The sequence below is a fragment of the Chelonia mydas genome, chromosome 9, assembly GCF_015237465.2.
Source record: "Chelonia mydas isolate rCheMyd1 chromosome 9, rCheMyd1.pri.v2, whole genome shotgun sequence".
NCBI lineage: Eukaryota > Metazoa > Chordata > Testudines > Cheloniidae > Chelonia > Chelonia mydas.
Genome location: NC_057855.1, coordinates 23,751,034 through 23,770,859, shown reverse-complemented (window position 1 = coordinate 23,770,859; position 19,826 = coordinate 23,751,034). Strand labels below are relative to the sequence as shown.

The 19,826-nt window shown below is 41.1% G+C and overlaps 1 protein-coding gene across 4 annotated transcripts in view; it reads right to left on the bottom strand.

Annotated features, from left to right (window-relative positions):
* VEPH1 (ventricular zone expressed PH domain containing 1) overlaps nucleotides 1-19,826 on the bottom strand; it is a 151,749-nt gene that overhangs the window by 12,325 nt on the left and 119,598 nt on the right. For 3 of the 4 annotated variants that reach the window (XM_007067077.3, XM_037909412.2, XR_006283828.1), the window contains one exon: nucleotides 19,062-19,179. In XM_007067077.3, coding sequence (XP_007067139.2) covers nucleotides 19,062-19,179 — 118 coding nt within the window. Of the gene's footprint in view, nucleotides 1-15,730; nucleotides 16,038-19,061; nucleotides 19,180-19,826 lie in introns of those variants that run through there. The other variant, XM_037909413.2, reaches the window with a different exon arrangement.

The window sequence follows — 19,826 nt, the reverse complement described above, 5'->3', positions numbered from 1 at the left end:
CACTCCTGCAATAAACCTCTCACCTATGTCTGAGCTATTGAAGTCCTCAAATCATGGTTTAAAGACTTCAAGGTGCAGAGAATCCTCCAGCAAGTGACCCGTGCCCCATGCTACAGAGGAAGGCGAAAAACCTCCAGGGCCTCTTCCAATCTGCCCTGGAGGAAAATTCCTTCCCGACCCCAAATATGATGATCAGCTGAACCCTGAGCATGTGGGCAAGATTCACCAGCCAGATACCCAGGAAAGAATTCTCTGTAATAACTCAGATCCCACCCCATCTAACATCCCATCACAGGCCATTGGGCCTATTTACCATGAATATTTAAAGATCAATTAATTGCCAAAATCATGTTATCCCATCATACCATCTCCTCCATAAATTTATCGAGATTAATCTTGAAGCCAGTTAGGTCTTTTGCCCCGACTGCTTCCCTTGGAAGGCTGTTCCAGAACTTCACTCCTCTGATGGTTAGAAACCTTCATCTAATTTCAAGTCTAAACTTCCCAATGGCCAGTTTATATCCATTTGTTCTTGTGTCCACATTGGTACTGAGCTTAAATAATTCTTCTCCCTCTCCGGTATTTATCCCTCTGATATATTTATAGAGAGCAATCATATCTCCCCTCAGCCTTCTTTTGGTTAGGCTAAACAAGCCTAGCTCCTTGAGTCTCCTTTCATAAGACAGGTTTTCCATTCCTCGGATCATCCTAGTAGCCCTTCTCTGTACCTGTTCCAGTTTGAATTCATCCTTCTTAAACATGGGAAACCAGAACTGCACACAGTATTCTAGATGAGGTCTCACCAGTGCCTTGTATAATGGTACTAACACCTCCTTATCTCTACTGGAAATACCTCTCCTGATGCATCCCAAGACCGCATTAGCTTTTTTCACGGCCATATCACATTGGCGGCTCATAGTCATCCTGTGGTCAACCAATACTCCAAGGTCCTTCTCCTCCTCCGTTACTTCTAATTGATGCATCCCCAGCTTATAACTAAACTTCTTGTTATTAATCCCTAAATGCATGACCTTACACTTCTCACTATTAAATTTCATCCTATTACTATGACTCCAATTTACAAGGTCATCCCGGTCCTTCTCTAAATTGGCAATATCTCCCAGCTTTGTATCATCCACAAACTTTATTAGCACACTTCCACTTTTTGTGCCGAGGTCAATAATAAAAAGATTAAATAAGATTGGCCCCAAAACCGATCCCTGAGAAACTCCACTGGTAACCTCCCTCCAGCCTGACAGTTCACCTTTCAATATGACCTGCTGTAGTCTCCCCTTTAACCAATTCCTAATCTACCTTTCAATTTTCATATTGATCCCCATCTTTTCCAATTTAACTAATAATTCCCCACGTGGCACCATATCAAACGTCTTAATGAAATCTAGGTAAATTAGATCCACTGCATTTCCTTTGTCTAAAAAAATCTGTTACTTTCTCAAAGAAGGAGATCAGGTTGGTTTTGCATGATCTACCTTTTGTAAAACCATGTTGTATTTTGTCCCATTTACCATTGACCTCAATGTCCTTAACGACTTTCTCCTTCAAAATTTTTTCCAAGACCTTGCATACTATTGATGTCAAACTAACAGGCCTGTAGTTACTTGGATCACTTTTTCTTCCTTTCTTGAAAACAGAAACTATGTTAGCAATTCTCCAGTCATACGGTACAACCCCTGAGTTTACAGATTCATTAAAAATTATTTCTAATGGGCTTGTGTCATAAATATAAAGGGAAGGGTAAACACCTTTAAATCCCTCCTGGCCAGAGGAAAAACCCTTTCACCTGTAAAGGGTTAAGAAGCTAGGATAACCTCGCTGGCACCTGACCAAAATGACCAATGAGGAGACAAGATACTTTCAAAGCTGGAGGCGGGTTGGGGTGTGTGTGTGTGGAAACAAAGGGCTCTCTCTGTCTGTGTGATGCTTTTGCCGGGAACAGAAAAGAAATGGAGTCTTAGAACTTAGTAAGTAATCTAGCTAGATATGTGTTAGTTTCTGTATTATTTAAATGGCTGATAAAATAGCTGTGCTGAATGGAATGTATATTCCTGTTTTTGTGTCTTTTTGTAACTTAAGGTTTTGCCTAGACGGATTCTCTATGTTTTGAATCTGATTACCCTGTAAGGTATTTACCATCCTGATTTTACAGAGGTGATTCTTTTACTTTTTCTTCAATTAAAATTCTTCTTTTAAGAACCTGATTGTTTTTTCATTGTTCTTAAGATCCAAGGGTTTGGGTCTGTGTTCACCTATGCAAATTGGTGAGGATTTTTTCAAGCCTTCCCCAGGAAAGGGGGTGTAGGGTTTGGGGAGGATTTTGGGGGGAAAGACGTTTCCAAGCAGGCTCTTTCCTGGTTATATATCTGTTAGACACTTGGTAGTGGCAGCAATAAAGTACCAGGGCAAAATGTAAAATAGTTTGTACCTTGGGGAAGTTTTAACCTAAGCTGGAAAAAATAAGCTTAGGGGGTTTTCATGCAGGTCCCCACATCTGTACCCTAGAGTTCAGAGTGGGGAAGGAACCTTGACAGCTTGCAATTTCATGTGCCAATTCCTTTAATATTCTTGGATTAAGATTATCTGGGCCCCCCCGATTTAGTCCCATTAAGCTGTTCGAGTTTTGCTTCTACTTCAGATATCTACCATATCTACCTCCATATCCTCATTCCCATTTGTCATGCTACCATTATCCCTAAGATCCTCATTAACCTCATTAAAGACTGAGGAAAAGTATTTGTTTAGATATTGGGCCATGCCTAGATTATCCTTAACCTCCACTCCATCCTCAGTGTTTAGCGGTCCCACTTCTTTCTTTGTTTTCTTCTTATTTATATGGCTATAGAACCTTTTACTATTGGTTTTAATTCCCTTTGCAAGGTCCAACTCTACTTGACTTTTAGCCAGTCTCACTTTATCCCTACATGTTCTGACCTCAATAAGGTAGCTTTCCTTGCTGATCCCTCCCATATTCCACTCCCTGTATGCTTTCTGCTTTTTCTTAATCACCTTTCTGAGATGCTTGCTCATCCAGCTTGGTCTACAACTCCTGCCTATGAATTTTTTCCCCTTTCTTGGGATGCAAGCTTCCGATAGCTTCTGCAGCTTTGACTTGAAGTAATCCCAGGCCTCCTCTGCCTTTAAATCCATAAGTTCTTCAGTCCAATCCACTTCCCTAACTAATTTTCTTAATTTTTGAAAGTCAGCCCTTTTGAAAATCAAAAGCCCTAGTCGCAGATTTATTTTTGTTTATCCTTCTGTTCAGTTTGAACTGAATTAGGGATCACTTGAACCAAGATTGTCCCCTACAACCATTTCTTCTATGAAGTCCTTACTACTCACCAAAACCAAATCTAAAATGGCATCCCCTCTAGTCGGTTCAGCAACTACTTGATGAAGGAATCTATCTGCTATCGCATCTAGGAAAATCTGAACCCTATTATTATTACTAGCACTCATCCTCCAGTCTATATCTGGGAAGTTAAAGTCTCCCAAGATCATGCAGTTTCCATTAGTATTTACTTCATTAAAAACATTAATAGGGCTCTATCCATATCCAAATTAGATCCCGGCGGTCTATAGCACACCCCAAGCACTATCACAGGGGAGGCTCTAGTAGTTTTCTTCCCCAATGTGATATTTGCCCAGACGGACTCTCTTATCCATTCCATTGCTTCTTATTTCTTCACATTCTACCTCATCATTGATATACAATGCTACTCCACCACCTTTACCTTTATTTCTGTCTTTCCTAAACAGCACATACTCTCCAATACCTGTAGGCCAGTCATGACTACTATTCCACCATGTTTCTGTTATCCCTATAATATCTGGTTTCACTTCCTGCACCAGTAGCTCTAGTTCCTCCATTGTTACCTAGGCTCCTCGCATTGGTGTACAAACATCTTAATTTTTGCTGTTTGGCCTCACTCACATTCTTTATCTGATGAGGCACGGACATTCTACAGCCAGTATGACCTATTAGACTGGTATCCACACTGCCCTTCCTCCTTATGTCCATTCTCCTAGCCACGGCTGTATCCTTTCTTACTTTGTTTTCTTCCCTCTCAATGCTAAAATCCGGCGTGGAGATTACCTGGACATCTCCCAACCACCTCCCCCAAATTCCTAGTTTAAAGCTCTCTTAAATCATCAGTTGTGCCAGCCTCCATCCTAGAAGTCTATTTCCTTCCCTATTCAGATGAAGTCCATCCCGAGAGAACTGTCCTCTGTCCATGAATGCCTCCCAGTGGCCATACATCCCAAAGCCCTCCTTATAGCACCACTGCCTGAGGCATCTGTTGATAGTCATAATCTTGTCACATCTTTGTTGCCCTTCTCTAGGAACAGGCAGAATCCCACTAAAGATCACCTGAGCCTCGATTTCTTTAAGCGTCTTCCCCAGCCTGGCACAGTCTCCCTAGATACATTCCAGCGAGAATCTACCAATATCATTTGTTCCCACATGAAGGACAATCAGTGGGTTCTTTCCCGCTCCCTTTAGGATCCTCTTCAACCTCAGGTCCACATCCCATATCTTAGCACCTGGAAGACAGCACACCCTTCTATTCTCTGGATCAGCTCTGGTTACAGGCCTGTCCATTCTTCTCAGTAAGAGTCCCCGATCACGTAGACCTGCCTTTTCCTGGTGATGGTGCAATTCTCCAGTCTATCCCCTGTTCCCTCTGGCTGCAAGTTCTTTCCATTCCTATTCTCCCTTGTAATCCTCTTCAGCCCATCCTGTATCCTCCAGGGGCTCATATTTGGTGTAGTCTCCATTGACCCTTGCCCTTTTCCTATAGGGCTAGTCGCTCTTCTCTTCTTCCTTGCCCTTCCACCTTCAGTGACCACCTGCTGAGCCCCTTCTTAATTTTCCAACTCTGCAAACCTGTTCTTGAGCTCTATTTCTCTTTCACTAGCCTGTCTTTTCCTCTGCCTGGTTCTCTTAGTCACATGCTTCCACAGTCCATTTTCTTCATCCAGCAGTCTCCCCTCAGAGTTCTTCGGTCCTGCTTCCATCCGCAAGTCTGAGCTTTTCCCTTTAGCCACCTCATGTCTTTGCTCCATAATCCGCTCAAACTCCCTTCTAAACTCAACCAGACTTTCCACCTGCATCTCCAATCCTTGGATCTTTTCTTCCATCAGCTCTATCAGACGGCACTTCATGCAGACAAAACTCTTTCCAGGTACCCCCTCCATGATCATGTACATACCGCAGCTTCCACATCCAGTCATCTTCATTGCATCTTCCATTACATGGGTCACTCCCACTGCTGCCTCTGTATCTGTCATACCCTTCCCACCTAAATCCTGTTAACCTGGGAAAACAAACAAGCACTGCAATACAAACTCCCCTTTCAAACTCCCACTCAAACTCCCCTGTTTATAGCTCTGTTTGCTGGCTCCTGTGCTGCTGCAGCTGTCTTGTTATGAGTTTTCTTTTTGAACCCACCATCGTTATCTAGCAGAATGGATTAATGCAAGGCTACTCTTGGAGACGTCATCCAGTCCAGAACGTGACTGTCTACTACCTTACCAGTGGTTCCAGTTAGGCACATGCTGCACCAATACTCCATTGACTGCCCTGGGGTCCACCTAGTGTCTGGGTGCCATTCAAAATACTAGTTTTGAGCTATAAATCTCTTTATGGCTTGAGCCCTATATATTTTAAAGCCCTGAATATCGTCTCTCTCTTTATACTACAAACCAGCAGTTGAGATTAGCTGGGATGTTCAAGATGACAGTGCTTAGATTTATTCCTCTTTAGGGGCTGACAGGAAAGATGGTTTTGTGGTAAAGGCACTGGATTGGAACCAGGAGATCGAAGTTCAATCTTTCCTCAACCACAGACATCCTGTGTCTTTGGGAAAGTTACTTAATCTGTCAGTGCCTTATCTGTTCTTTTCCCCAGCTTTTGTCTGTCTTTTCTATTTTGGCTGTCTATGTTCAATACCAAGCACAATGGGTCCCCGATCTTAGCTGAGGTCTCCCAGAACTACTATAATAATAGTTCTCCATGGGAAGACCCTTGAATTTACTTCCCCTGGGATTCAAGAGGACATTTGTTTACCATTAGGGTATGTTGCAAAGCCTGTCTATTCTTTCAGGCTTTTCCAGAGGAGACAGGTTGGGGTTGAGGAGGTACTGAGAGGAGGTGGGGAGTTTTTAATTACTGTTAGTAGATATGTTAGTAATATGTTTTTGTGGTTTATTGTTTTTTGTACAACTAGGTGAACTTTTCTAAATTGCAGGGCCACCTTGCCCCATCTCGTTTCTGGCTAGCTGCAGCCTCAGTTTCCCCTCAGTTCCAGGGGCTGATTGCCTGCCCGCACATTCCACCACATGTAGGCTGCTGGCCTGTGCCTCCCAAACCCATGAAGGACTCAGTGCCAGGCTCAGAGTCTGCATCAGGCCCAATTTTATTCTCGAAATGTAACATCTAGGCAAAACATCAAACACAAAAACAGCTCCTCTGCCCACCTTGGACTACAGCTCCCAAAGGCTTTTCCCCTTTGCTTGTCTGTCCCTCCCACTTCAGGGTTCACTGCAGGAGCCAGTCTCCCTCCTGCAGCTCCTTCTAACTGAGCTTTTTCAGCTCTTTATAGAAAACACTTGATCCCTTCCCAGCTGATAAATGTACAGGGCTGGCAGGCCTGCAAGCTTCCCGGCCCTTGAAAAGGTAGGGTAACCTGCAACATGATAAAATAAAGGAATATGTCATTGCCATTGATGTCTAATTGTAGCATTTTATTGTAGATAACTTTTGACTCCATATTTACATGTGTAGTAAACCTTCTAATTTGTGATTAGATCATTTTGAGACACACAAATTGCTGTGATATGTTTTGCTGGAGGACACGATGTCCCCATTAGAATGTGAAGTTTGGTGTCTAGAAAAGAATAATCTCCATGGCATGCTTAATAAGGGGGGAGGAGAGGATGTCTGACCAGATGAAATGTCAGAAATGCTATGATGAAGTGTCCACATTGAAAAACACATGGCCCAATTATATGGATCAGAAACTTACCTGCAGCATCAAGTAGCCAAGTTTAGTGGATAAGTATTAAATAAAAAGAGAATTTCAGCCTTAGTATAAAAATGAACAAACAAGTTTAAGAAGAAACTTGGGGGAGGGATAGCTCAGTGGTTTGAGCATTGGCCTGCTAAACACAGGGTTGTGAGTTCAATCCTTGAAGGGGCCATTTAGGGATCTGGGGCAAAAATTGGGGATTGGTCCTGCTTTGAGCAGGGGGTTGGACTAGATGACCTCCTGAGGTCCCTTCCAATCTTGATAGTCTATGATTCTAAGAAAGAAAAACAAATTGTTTCTATAGTTATATAGTAATAGAGTGTCATACAGCTACACAGTGATTTACAGAGCACAATGAGCACAGTATAAATACCTAGCCAGATTGATAGATTTCTAGAACATCTTACAAACCTGCCCACTCCTGATCCCATTCAGCTCAATGGTAGTTCTGACATTGATTTCAGTGGTAGCAGGGACAGGTCCTAACTCAAACTCAGGGTATGTCTACACGAGAGCTGCTATGATGGCAGAGCTACAGTTCTGCATCTATGCCACTGTATTGTTGATGCTTCCTGCATTGACAGAAGGGGTTTTCCTGTCAATGTAGTTAATCCACCTCTCTGAGAGGCAATAGCTAAGTTGACAGAAGAATTCTTCCATTGACCTAGCCACATCTACATTGCGGGTTAGGTTGACCTAACTATGGTGCTCTGGGTGCAAAGTTTTTCACAGCCCTGAGCAACATAGCTAGGTCAATCTAATTTTTAAGTGTAGACCAGTCCTAAGAGGAGACAAAGGGCAATATATTCAGGCACAAGATGATGATGTTGGTGGGGAGATCAACAGTAGGTAGACAGCTGATATGCAGTTTCAGACCAAAGTGGATATTTATGGATAAATTATAAAGTCTCTCAATAGCAGGTTTACACTGGAAATGCAGATACATTTTCAAGATTTGTGGTAGTTGGAACCAATCCTACAATCACAGTCCTCATATGCATCTAGAGACAAATCCATTGGCTACACTGGTGCCAGCTTCAGCAGACACCATAATGAAGTAGATGCCAGTATGTCTGAAGCCCTGATTAAAAGAGAAGAGTTCATAAAGGATAACAATGAAGCATTATTCCAAAGATTTTTAAAGTCCTTTCTCTTATTTTCTTAGCAATTAAGTTTCCTAAATATCTATAGGACATAAGGACCTCTCTCATAACCTGCTTGTTGCTACAGTTTGTTCATTTAATGAACTAAATCTCCTTTTTATGGTGTCACAGTCACTTTAGAGCCAAATCCTGAAATCCTGATTTTGTTTTTACTGAGTCTTTACTCCAGCAGAATGCCCAACGAATGTCTGAATCTCCTTTTGTTTACACTGGTGCAAATCAGAACTGAATGTTGAAGTCCACGGAATGACACCAGTGGTGCAAGGGAGCTCAGACTGAGTGCATACTCTACTGTGTAAAGACTTCAGGACTTGACCCATCAGTAGAAGAATTTATTTAGTTGATCCAAGAGAAGGTTAACAAGCAACTTGATCACATTCTACACAAACCTATGTGATGAAGCGATTTCTGATAGTAGATGACTTACTCTGGCAGAAAAAAGCATAACAAGATCCGGTGGTTGGAAGCTGAAACTAGACAAATTCAGACTAAAAATAAGGCACAGTTTTTTAACCATGAGGGTAATTAACCATTTGAACAACTTGGGTAGACATGTGGTGGATTATCCATCACTTGAACTCTTTATATCAGGACTGGTTTCTTTATAAAATATGCTATAGCTCAAACAGAAGTCAAGGGCTTGATGCAGAAATTATGAGGTGAGGATGTATGGCCTGTGTTATGCAGGAGATTGGTCCCAGATGATCATTATTCTTCTGGCCCTTTTGGCCCTAAAATCTGTATTTATGGTAATATCATGATGTGAACAGTTTAATATATGTGACCCTTTGTCCTAAAAGCTCGTGTTTACACACAATGGATTCAAGAAACTTAAATATTTAAACATTTACTAAACATTTTTTCACAGCCTCTGACTTCCTGGAAAGCCCACAACAATGCTGAAAATGTTTCCCAAACCCAAATGGAAAATTATTTTGCCTAGAACATCAGTTGCCTCCAGAGTACCTGAATATAATAGAGAACTTCTCCAAGTCAATTTAAGCCTGACTGCTATTCCTGAATGTACCTCCACCAGAATTTCTTCTCTTCCCCTACCCAGTAATTGCATTAAACATCTTTTGTGTTACAGAACTGCAGTTCATTGTGCTTTCAGTAGTTCTGGGGACTGAGTGAAAATAATAAAATATCAAGTTATATTAATATATAGAGAATATATATAGCAATCAAAAGAGATAAAAACAAAGTCATAAAACTCAAATTTGGTAACAGTAAAATGAAGGTGTTTACAAAAATTCTACCCCATCATGACCAATAATAAATTCCACTAAACTTAAGAGTGCTCTGGAATGTGTTGGTAGTAAGTGGAAGATGATAAATGCAGCTAATCCATGGGAATATGTATTCACACTCTATCATGGCTCATGCTTTTGTTGAAAACCTGGAAAAGACACATTACTGAATGCCACTTTCTATAGCTTTCAGACAAGCATTATAGCTTGGCTATTTCAATTTTTAGATAATCTTCACTGCTAGCTAAAGATAAATGCATTCGAGAGAGTTAATATGCTGAGTGAATTGCTTTTTTTAAGAGGAATTGATCAAATGCCCCAGTTTTACCCGAATCATTGCCCATGGGCACTATGTCTCTTTTGAAGCCCACAGGGATTACTACGATTTCTTTGTAAGCTTCCAGAATCTGGAATGTACTTCAATTCCCTCCTAGGCTATCAAGTGGTTTTTACTGAATGTTTTTTTGTGCAAGATCTTGAGAAGCCAACTGTTAATACAGAGGGCTATGTTGAAAAGGGGCTGTTAAGAGCCAGCTTTTCATAAGAACAGGCATATATTGTATTTACTAACACTTTAATGACTCATAATTGGGGCTGTACAAACAACATTTCAAAGAATTTAACTTTGTTTTTTCAGTTATGAGACCAACTGCACACTGAACATTGAAACAAGCACAGATTTTTGCTGTGAATATCAGGACTGTGGGAATCCTCCTCCCCCTGGCAGAGGGGGAAATTGTAGGGACAGTTTATGATTATTTAATAGCACCCCTGCAAAAGCCTGGCTGCCTAATGCATTCTTTTCACTGGAAAGCTTTTATGTGAAATATACAAACTTCCTCAGACATTCACCATTTGGGGCCATCCTCCGTGTTGCCGAAGAACTGTTGCCTCTCCTCATAATCTTACTATCAAAGATTATGATGCCTCTGAAAACCACATTGGCTGCCTCTGAAGAGTGTCATTGATCTGGTGGCCTAAGACAGGATCCAGGCTTTAAGGCGTAATCCTTTTTAAATCTTGAGGATAAGCAGCATCTTGCAACATGGTATCCAATGTAGAACATAGAAAAATTGTAGCAAAACCGAGTATTAATACTAAAAAAGTATGTAAGTTACAATGAACTCGCCATTCAACTCAGAGGTGGCCAGTTCCAAACCAATATAATTACTTTTGGGAAGAAGGTAGGGTTGTGAATATTAGGAGACCATCATACGGGGCCTCATCCAAAACAACGGGAAGTCAAGGGAAGACTCCCTTAACGTCCACAGACCTTGGACCAGGCTGTGGTTTTTTTTGGACAATGGCGTGGCATGGTATGAAGGCCTCAGTGACATAGATGACCATGTTATGCACAGGTGACAAGTCACAGGTTAGGCAGCACTTCCCAAATGAATGCCCTTTACAGCACACCACATCATTTCTTCCGTATAGGCTGCCGATTTTACAGAAAATGTATTTTAGAAACTTTAAAGAGGGTGAGGTTTTTTAAAAATTGTTACTTCTTTATGTCCTTCCTTGTAAAGCCAGGATCCTCTAGCACCATGAATTCAATGGTATAAGTCTCAGAGGCAGAGCAAAATTATAGCTACTACATTTTATAAGCCTCTAGAATTCTTAACATAGCTTTTCCATAAAACATAATATCTCAGTTTAAAGTTCAATATCTCATGATCTACCACAGTCCACAAGGGGAGAGGCAATTCTTGATTTGGTCCTAAGCAGACAGGATCTGGTTGGTAACAGCGACCATAATGTAATTAAATTTAACATCCTTGTAGGAGGGGGAGGGGAAATACCAAAGAAACCCAACACAGTAGCATTTAAGTACAAAAAGAGGATCAGCACAAAAATGAGGAAGCTAGTTAAATGGAAATTAAAAGGAATAGTCACAAGTGAAATGCCTGCAAGCTGCATGGAAACTTCTTTAAAACATTATAATAGAGACTAAAACTATATGAATACCCTAAATTTAAAGAAAAAAAAAGGACAAGGACCAAAAATGTCACCATGGCTAAACAGAGTAAAAGAGGCAGTTAGAGATAAAAAGACATCTTTTAAAAATTGGAAGTCAAATCCTACTGAGGAAAATAGAAAGAAACAAACTCTGGCAAGACAACGCATAATTCGGCGGGCATAAAAAGAATCTGAAGAGCAACTAGCAAAAGACTCAAAAACTAATAGCAAACAATCAGTGTTGCTACTGAAAGATTGAGGTGCTAAATGAGCACTCATGGAAGACAAGGCCATTGCAGAGAAGCTAAATGAATTCTTTGTACTGGTCTTCACTGGAGAGGATGTGAGAGAGATTCTCACACCTGAACCATTCTTTTTAGGTGTCAGATCTGAGGAACTGCCCAAGACTGAGGTGTAGTATAAAGCTTTTGGAACAAATTGATAAATTAAAAACAGTAATAAATCACCAGGACCAGATGGTATTCACCCAAGAGTTCTGGAGGTACTCAAATATGAAATTTCTGAATTACTAACTGTGGTATGTAACCTATCGCTTAAATCAGCCTCTGTGCCAGGTGATTGGCAGATTGCTAATGGAACACTGATTTTTTTTTTTAAAGGCTCCAGAGGCGATTCTGGCAATTACAGGATCATAACCCTAACTTCAGTACCAGGCAAATTGGTTGAAATTATAGTAAAGAACAGAATTATCAGACACATAGAGGAACACAATATGTGGGGAAGAGTCGACATAGCTTTTATGAAGGAAATTATGCCTCACCAATCCGTTAGAATTTTAAGAGCGTCAGCAAACAGGTGGACAAGGGTGATGCACTTGACATAATGTATTTGGACTTTCAGAAAGCCATTGACACGGTTCCTCACCAAAGGCTCTTATCCCATTACTGCCTACTTTGTTTAAGAGGGAAGGTCCTCGCATAGATATGTAACCGGTCAAAAGACAGGAAACAAAGGGTAAGAATAAATCATCAGTTTTCTGAATGGGGAGAGGTAAATAGCGGTGTTCCCCAGGGATCTATAATGCAACCGGTGCTGTTCAACATGTTCATAAATGGAAAAGGGGGGAAACAGGGGGCAAAGTTTGCACTCTATACTAAATTACTCAAGATAGTTAAGTCCAAAGCAAATTGTGAAGAGTTACAAGGGGATTTCACAAAACTGGGTGCCTGGACAAAACAACAGATGAAATTCAGTTGATAAATGCAAAGCAATGCACACTGGAAAACATAATCCCAACTATATATACAAAGTGATGAGATCTAAATTAGCTGTTATCACTCAAGAAAGCTGTTATCACTTGGAGTCCCTGTGGAGAGTTCTCTGAAAACATCTGCTCAATTTGCAGCAGCAGTCAAAATAAACCCCTCAAAACCAAAAAACGTAACAGAATGTTAGAAATCATTAGGAAAGGGATAGATAATAAAACAGAAAATATCAGTATGCCACTACATAAACCCATGATATGCCAACATCTTAAATACTGCATGCAGTTTTGGTTGCCTCATCTCAAAAGAGATATATTAGAACTGGAAAAAAAGTACAGAGAAGGGCAACAAAAATGATCAGGGGGATAGAATGGCTTCCACATGAGGAGGGACTAAGAAGACTGGGACTATTCAGCTTAGAGAAGAGATGACTAAAGGGGGAGATGATAGAGGTCAACAAAATCATGACTGGTACGGAGAAAGTAACAAGGAAACGTTATTTACCCTTTCACATAACACACGAACCAGGGGTCACCCAATGAAGTTAATAGGAAGCAGGTTTAAAACAACCATAAGGAAACATTTCGTCACATAAGGCACAGTCAACCAGTAGAACTCATCAGGGGATGCTGTGAAGGTCAAAAGTGTATCTGGGTTCAAAAAAGAATAGATAAATTCATTAAGGATAGATCTGTCAATAGCTATTAACCAAGATGGTCAGGGATGCAACTCCATGCTCTGGATGTTCCTAAATCTTGGACTGCCAGAAGCTGGGACTGGATGACAGAGAATAGATCACTCAGTAGTTGCCTTGTTCTGTTAATTTCCTCTGAAGCATTTGGCACAGGCCACTGTTGAAAGAGAGGATACTGGGCTAAATGGACCATTGGTCTCATTCAATATGGCCATTCTTATGTTATGAGAAACAAGGGAAATTAAAGCAGGAACAAAAATAAAGTCCAACAGTTTTATGTTAATATCGCCACCCTGAATCTGGGGATTCAGTCTCTGCCCCCTGGTCCTTTGGGGGTCCCAGGCCTGCCCTCTCCTCTAAGTCCCAGCACAGGGACTCTGGGCTGGGCAGTCAAAGATTGTTTGCATATATATGTCTCTTGCTACCTCCCACCTCTACCCCTTGCAGATATCTTCTGTATGGCAACCTTCCCAGATCTTTCTGCCAGCAAAGCGGTCCCTCTAGGCAACTTTTCTGCATCTGATAAAGTAATGCTTCTCCACTGTGGTGTTCGGCCTCTGACAGTCACCCTGCTCTGTCTGTTTGCAGCTTTTTATTGCAGCTGCCACTAACCAACCATTTAGCCACAGCTGAGAGAGCGAGTGCACTCTTCATTAACTCTTTAGGTGCCGCTCCCTTGTGGGATCTATACACCCCAGCAGAGATGCAGTCTGAGAGGGAGACCATCAGGTAGAAACCTCCCATAGATACTTTACAATCAGTAGTTTGGCATGATCTAACTAAGGCCTTCCTGCCCTAGGGAACTTCTTTTCTACACAAGTAGAGACGGGATCCTGATATTTGCCTGACAAGTGAAGAGTTAAATTTGTCCAGGGTACCCGCAGTTCACATCTTTAGCTGGGAGAGCAAGATAGTGGCAATGATCCAGATAATATTTTTCAAAGGGACAGCTGAGTAGTGTCCTAACAGAAAAAATGACCAGATCCAATGGAATCCTGTGATATCAATTATGGTGTCTTTGATCCTGGACTAGGAATGAAGGCTGAAAGTTAACAGGAGTTAAGAGAGGCATCTTAAAGGTCACGAGGTTGGGGGAAAAAGGAAGGGAATGAGTGGAAGAAAAAGAAAGTTAATGGAGGTAGATAGGAGCAAGGGAGGGAGGGAGTGGACAAATGTGGGTGGCAAAAATGCGAGTGTGGAAAAGGAAATGGCAAAAAAAGTGCACACATTTGAGCCAAAATTTCTAGAAGTGGCCACTGATTTTAGCCAACTTGAAACACCCTAGACAATTTGCAGAAATGCTGAGCATCTGTAACACTAACAGGTCTTAAGAGGATGTAAGAGTCCTCAGCACCTCTGAAAAGTCATGCCCCAGGTGTCTAAGGTAGGTACCCCAGAACAGTGGGCATATTTTAAAGTTTGGAGGGACAAGGAGGTGTGTGTGCAATGGCAGGAAAATTATGTTCTTCCCTGTAGCCTCATCTCAAAGGCCAATGCCCCTCCCTGTCTCATTGCGGGTGGCTGCATCTCATCCTGTGGAGCTGGGAGGTTATGCTGTTAATTCCAGTTTCCCCAGTCACTGTTTTTCTCTTTTCATAAAATAATAAAGCCTATAATAAGCAGTGCAAGGGTATGTTCCCTCAGGACATTTTAGTACTTTCACAGGCCCTCATCTATCCTGAGAAAAATCAGTTGTTCATTTGAATGTGGTTAATAAGGAAATGGATTTGCTCTCTCAGGACTGGAAGTCTCCAAAGCAATTGTTTTCCACTCGCCACATGGCAAGAAGAGCTGCAATTTACAAGGCAAAGTGAACATTTGAGAACAAGGATTACACTGCTAGGCAGTTTGGAATAGCTGCTCCTCCTTGAGAGTATAGAAGGGATCGAGGAAAGGGTTTGAGTTTCCATGGTTGCCAGATGAGATGAGTGTATTGAATATGGAATGTCTTGAATCTTTAATCATTCCTTTTATTCCTATTCTCTTTCCCATCAACTCCAGTGTCCTGCTCCTGAATGTCCTTAGACCTAAGACTTCTCGCTTATACCAGTGTAAATCAGAAGTAACTCCACTGATCTCAGTGGAGTTACACCAAGGGAAAAACCAGTGCAAATGGGAACAATATCAGGCCTTGGGGTTAGCAGCTTTTGAGAATACAAGGAAGAAGCTGCTAAATATGTCAGGACACATAATCAGGTACTCTCCACATACAAAGCAGCTGTAGGACAGGTACATTTTCTGCATAATTTTATTAAACTATTTTAAAACCTTCTTAGAAAGAAATTTCTCTTGTGTAAAAAGCCAATTGCCTGGCCTGCCCCTACTGGGCCAAACTAGCAAGGAGAGGTATAAAAGGAAGAAGAGGTGATGCTAAAAGCACTGACACTCTCCATCCAAAGAAGCATGTTTATTCTGAATGTGAGACAATCTGTTTTTTTATTTTACAAAAGAAACAAGGAATTGAGATGCAAAGAGATGTGTTAATGCAATACATCTCAGGGCTTTTAAATTCCCAACAGTCAACGAATGCTTCCTACAATAACCACAGCTTGGACATATACATTCATATGGGAGAACGCATGGTCTAGTGGTTGAGACATGGACCAGGTGACAAAAGATCTGAGTTCTGTTCCCTGTTCTGTGACTTGGAACAAGTCGCTTCATCTCTCTGGGGCTTGGCTTCTCTTTCTTCCCTCCCCCTTCTGTAAAATAGAGAAGAATACCTACATCAGAAGGGTGTTGCAAGACTTAAATATCTAATGTCCATCAGTACTGTGAAATTCTCAGATGAAAGATACTATAGAAGTGAAAACTATTGTCTCGATTATTGTTATAAACCATGTATTAGGGCATTAAAGTTAATACCATCTATATACACAATATTAATAGAAAAAACTACATGTGTACAAGGGGGCTGTGCTATAATTGTTGTGGGTACCATTATTTTAAAATCCTTGAGTGTTGTATATTTAAAGTCTCAAGATACATAGAATTTGAATTTCATGCATGTTGTGCATGTAAAATTTCATTTAAATCATAATGTTGTTATTAGCTGGTTTGTATGTAATGTTGTATTAAGCATTTTGCGGTTAATAGTTTAGAACAGCTCCATTCCAGGACTGAGATTCCAGCAATCTATAAAATAATACTTTTGAGTCCTATAGCCAATGCCTTTGCATGTTGTATTTATGGCAGCAGGAAATGAGCAAAGAAAATCCTGAACACAGTGAGGATTCTGATGTCACACATTTTGATTCACCATGTTCAAACCTACGTCTGGTCGTGTTTGAATTTTTACCAGTCTATTTCCTCTGCCTGAGAATTATCTACTTTTAAACAACAAAAAGAGAAACCAAATATGCCAACCTATTTGCTTCAAATGTTCTAAACACACACTTTATGTGCCTACTTTCAGGCATTTCTTCCTAAAGACTCTCAGAGCCAGACACAATGTAACATTTTTGCACTCAAGATGTTAGTGATCTGTTCAAGTACTCTGAATTCAGACTCTTAAGTGCCTTATTGTTGCTAAAATATGGTTCTTATTTTGTCATACTGTCAGTTTATTAATCTGAGTACAAATTCTAAAAGCCTCACTGATTTCAATGCAAATTCCTGGTGCTCAGCACCCCTCAGTATCAGGCCCTAAGAAAGAAAAATGTATCAGAGATGCACTCTTCTCATTACTATTTGTTTAGGCCTTATTTTGTTAAGGCACATTTCACACATATTGGATCTGGGTTGCTTGGTCAGGCATAGACTCAATCTGGATTTTATAAGCAATCTGCACCATGAAGTAGGCCAGAATCTCTAACTGTCAGCAACTTTGTTACTGCTTCATGCTTCTCACCACTCTTGCTAAAATTTTCTTCACAGGGCAAGGCAATTTAAATCATCTCCGTTTTTTCTCCCACATCTCCCTCTGGACAAGTATGTGAAATATCCACAATATGGAGATATTTGGGTAAATTCATTGTTGCTATAACTCAGTTCAATGGTCCAACACCCGGGATAAATTTGTTTCACTGTCTGGGAGTTAGTATACCAGATCCACCATACCCTGTAACATTGTAGATGTCAATGAAATGCTGAAAGTAAAGAAACAAATCCAGGTGATCCAATCAATGGCTCGTTGTACCAGGAAGCCCAATTATTCTGCCCTTACTGGGCATGGCTCTGATTTCACACAAGTATGTAGAAAGAATAGCTGAGTCAGGGCAAGTCAGACATGAATCCAATCTGTTTCATCTAAGAGTTTGTGTGCACACACAGTTGCACTGGTTTAAACTAAAGATGTTATTTTAAACTGATTTAGTTAAACCAGAATATAAGGCTGAGATGACACTCTGATTTCATTTTAAACTAGGCTTATTTCAGTGACATTGGACTCTTGGGTTCTATTCTAGGGTCTGCTGTAGTAGGCACAGACTCTCTGCTCAAACTTGACCCCTTCTACCTAGTCCACTCCAACCTGTCTCAGTCCTGGTCAATATAGCAGCAGTCAATGGAGCAGGCTCTGTCACTTTGTGGTGATGGCGCATGCGCAGTTAGGTCAGCCCTAGGATCTGTGCGAGGCTCAAACTTGCTCAGTGAGGTGAGAAGGTTTGGAAATTTTACCTGCTACAATTGAAGAAGTCTCTACTGAGCATGTGTTAACTGATTTTTCAAAGGCTTATAACTTGGCCAAATTTGGGCAGATGTTCACAATGATTGCAAAATGGTGTTATAATGGGAAATATCAGGCAACCTCAGTAACAGGCTGTGCTCCCAGCTCTACTTACAATGATACCAAATATAGTAAGCAATTTGACACACCTATTTTTTTACCTGTACAAACATTTTCATCACTGAATTGTTAAACAGCCTGTTCCCAGAAAAAGTGTGCCTGTAATTTGATCACATTAAAACTAATAATTCAGAGTCAAATTTAAGCTACCTCTTCCAGGGATGTGTACTCAAAGATGTACATTAAGGGCAATTGTTGCATCCATTCTAGGCTCCCTAAACACCTGCAGCAAGGACATTCTCAGCTGGAACCTGTGGCCTGGACCAGTATGGACTTTTACATTCATGTTCCCTATGTCCACTCCATGTCTGCAGATTACTCCTGCTGCACAGGGTGACTGCAGGGCTTTGGTCAGGTTAGTATACATGTCCACATTCACTCTGGGTTTACACCACCACTTCCAACACACAGCTAATAAGGTTTGAATTTAATCCTGTGTCTCTTCAGAAATATTAGGAAGAGAGATAAGGGAAGGGAAGAACTTTGCTGATGAGCACCAGTTATAGGGAGAATTTGTCTGCCCTTTTCTTCAGAGTTTGCTGCAGTATTTCCCCTCCTAACAGCCTCCCTCTCATAGGCCATGTCTACACAGGGACACCCAGAAAAAGTTAAGGTGAATCAACCAAAAGTGTGAAGTCGATGCATATAAATTATGTTATGCCCACCCCCTATGGTTTCATTCAGGAGTAAGGTGGTCTTTGGTAACTAACTTCATTATCCAAGGATCTGACTGAACTTTCCTGAGTGTCCCCATGTGGAAAAGCTCAACAATGCCATGGCTAGATCTTCTCCTCTGTTGTTACTACTACATAAGGTGTCGGAATCATGTTGCTTTTGCAGACTTGAAGTCTACACTGCATCATCCAGCCAGGTAAGGTAGTCTGCCAGAACCAGAACCCTGCTACGTGTTGTATGGAAGTAGTGAATGAAGATTCCTTACCTGTTGCCTTTTCAGGATTATTGCACATGAAACACTGCCACGTTCCTGCTTCCTCACTGTATCCAAATAAATCAAAGAACCTCACTTCTTCCAGATGCATCTGTACATGGTCCAGATCCTAGGGCAGTAATAAAAAATTCACAGTATGAATGATCCGATTGCCCCACAATTTATTACTTGTAAAATGAAATCATATGGGTGAATGCTGGGAGTTTATAAATAGCATCTGGTGAGCATTGAGCTTTGGGGGGTTAAGGTCTAGTAGAGTCCCTTCTCTCATGTTTTGTGGCAGCAAACACCCCATCTGGGTGGATCTATTAAAAACAGGGTGTTTCTTTTCTCTTAACAGAAGCAGCTGAAGTTGCAACTCTTCAGAAGGTAGGGTTTGGGGAGTTTCTGATACTCTTCCAGAGCTGTGCTCTGGCCACTCCCGCCTGCAAGCTTTTGCTCTGGCCACTCCCTCCAGCTGCAACTTCTTTACTACTTTCAGCCTCTCTCTATGGCTTCCTTTTTTTTTTGGACCCATTAGGCTTCAATGGTCTCTAGTGACACTACCCCGCTGGGAATTTCCTCTTTTTTAAATGGATATGAGGCCACAACACAGCCTTAATCACTGAATGGTAGGTTGGGGCCAGCCTTTTTTAAAAGACAGACTAGAGGGTTTTGTTTGCCAGAATTCAAACCTCTGATGAGCAGCACTGATATTATGAGGTTTAGTTCCAAAACTGCAGTAACAGGTTAAATGAATCTCATACAAACTGTTTT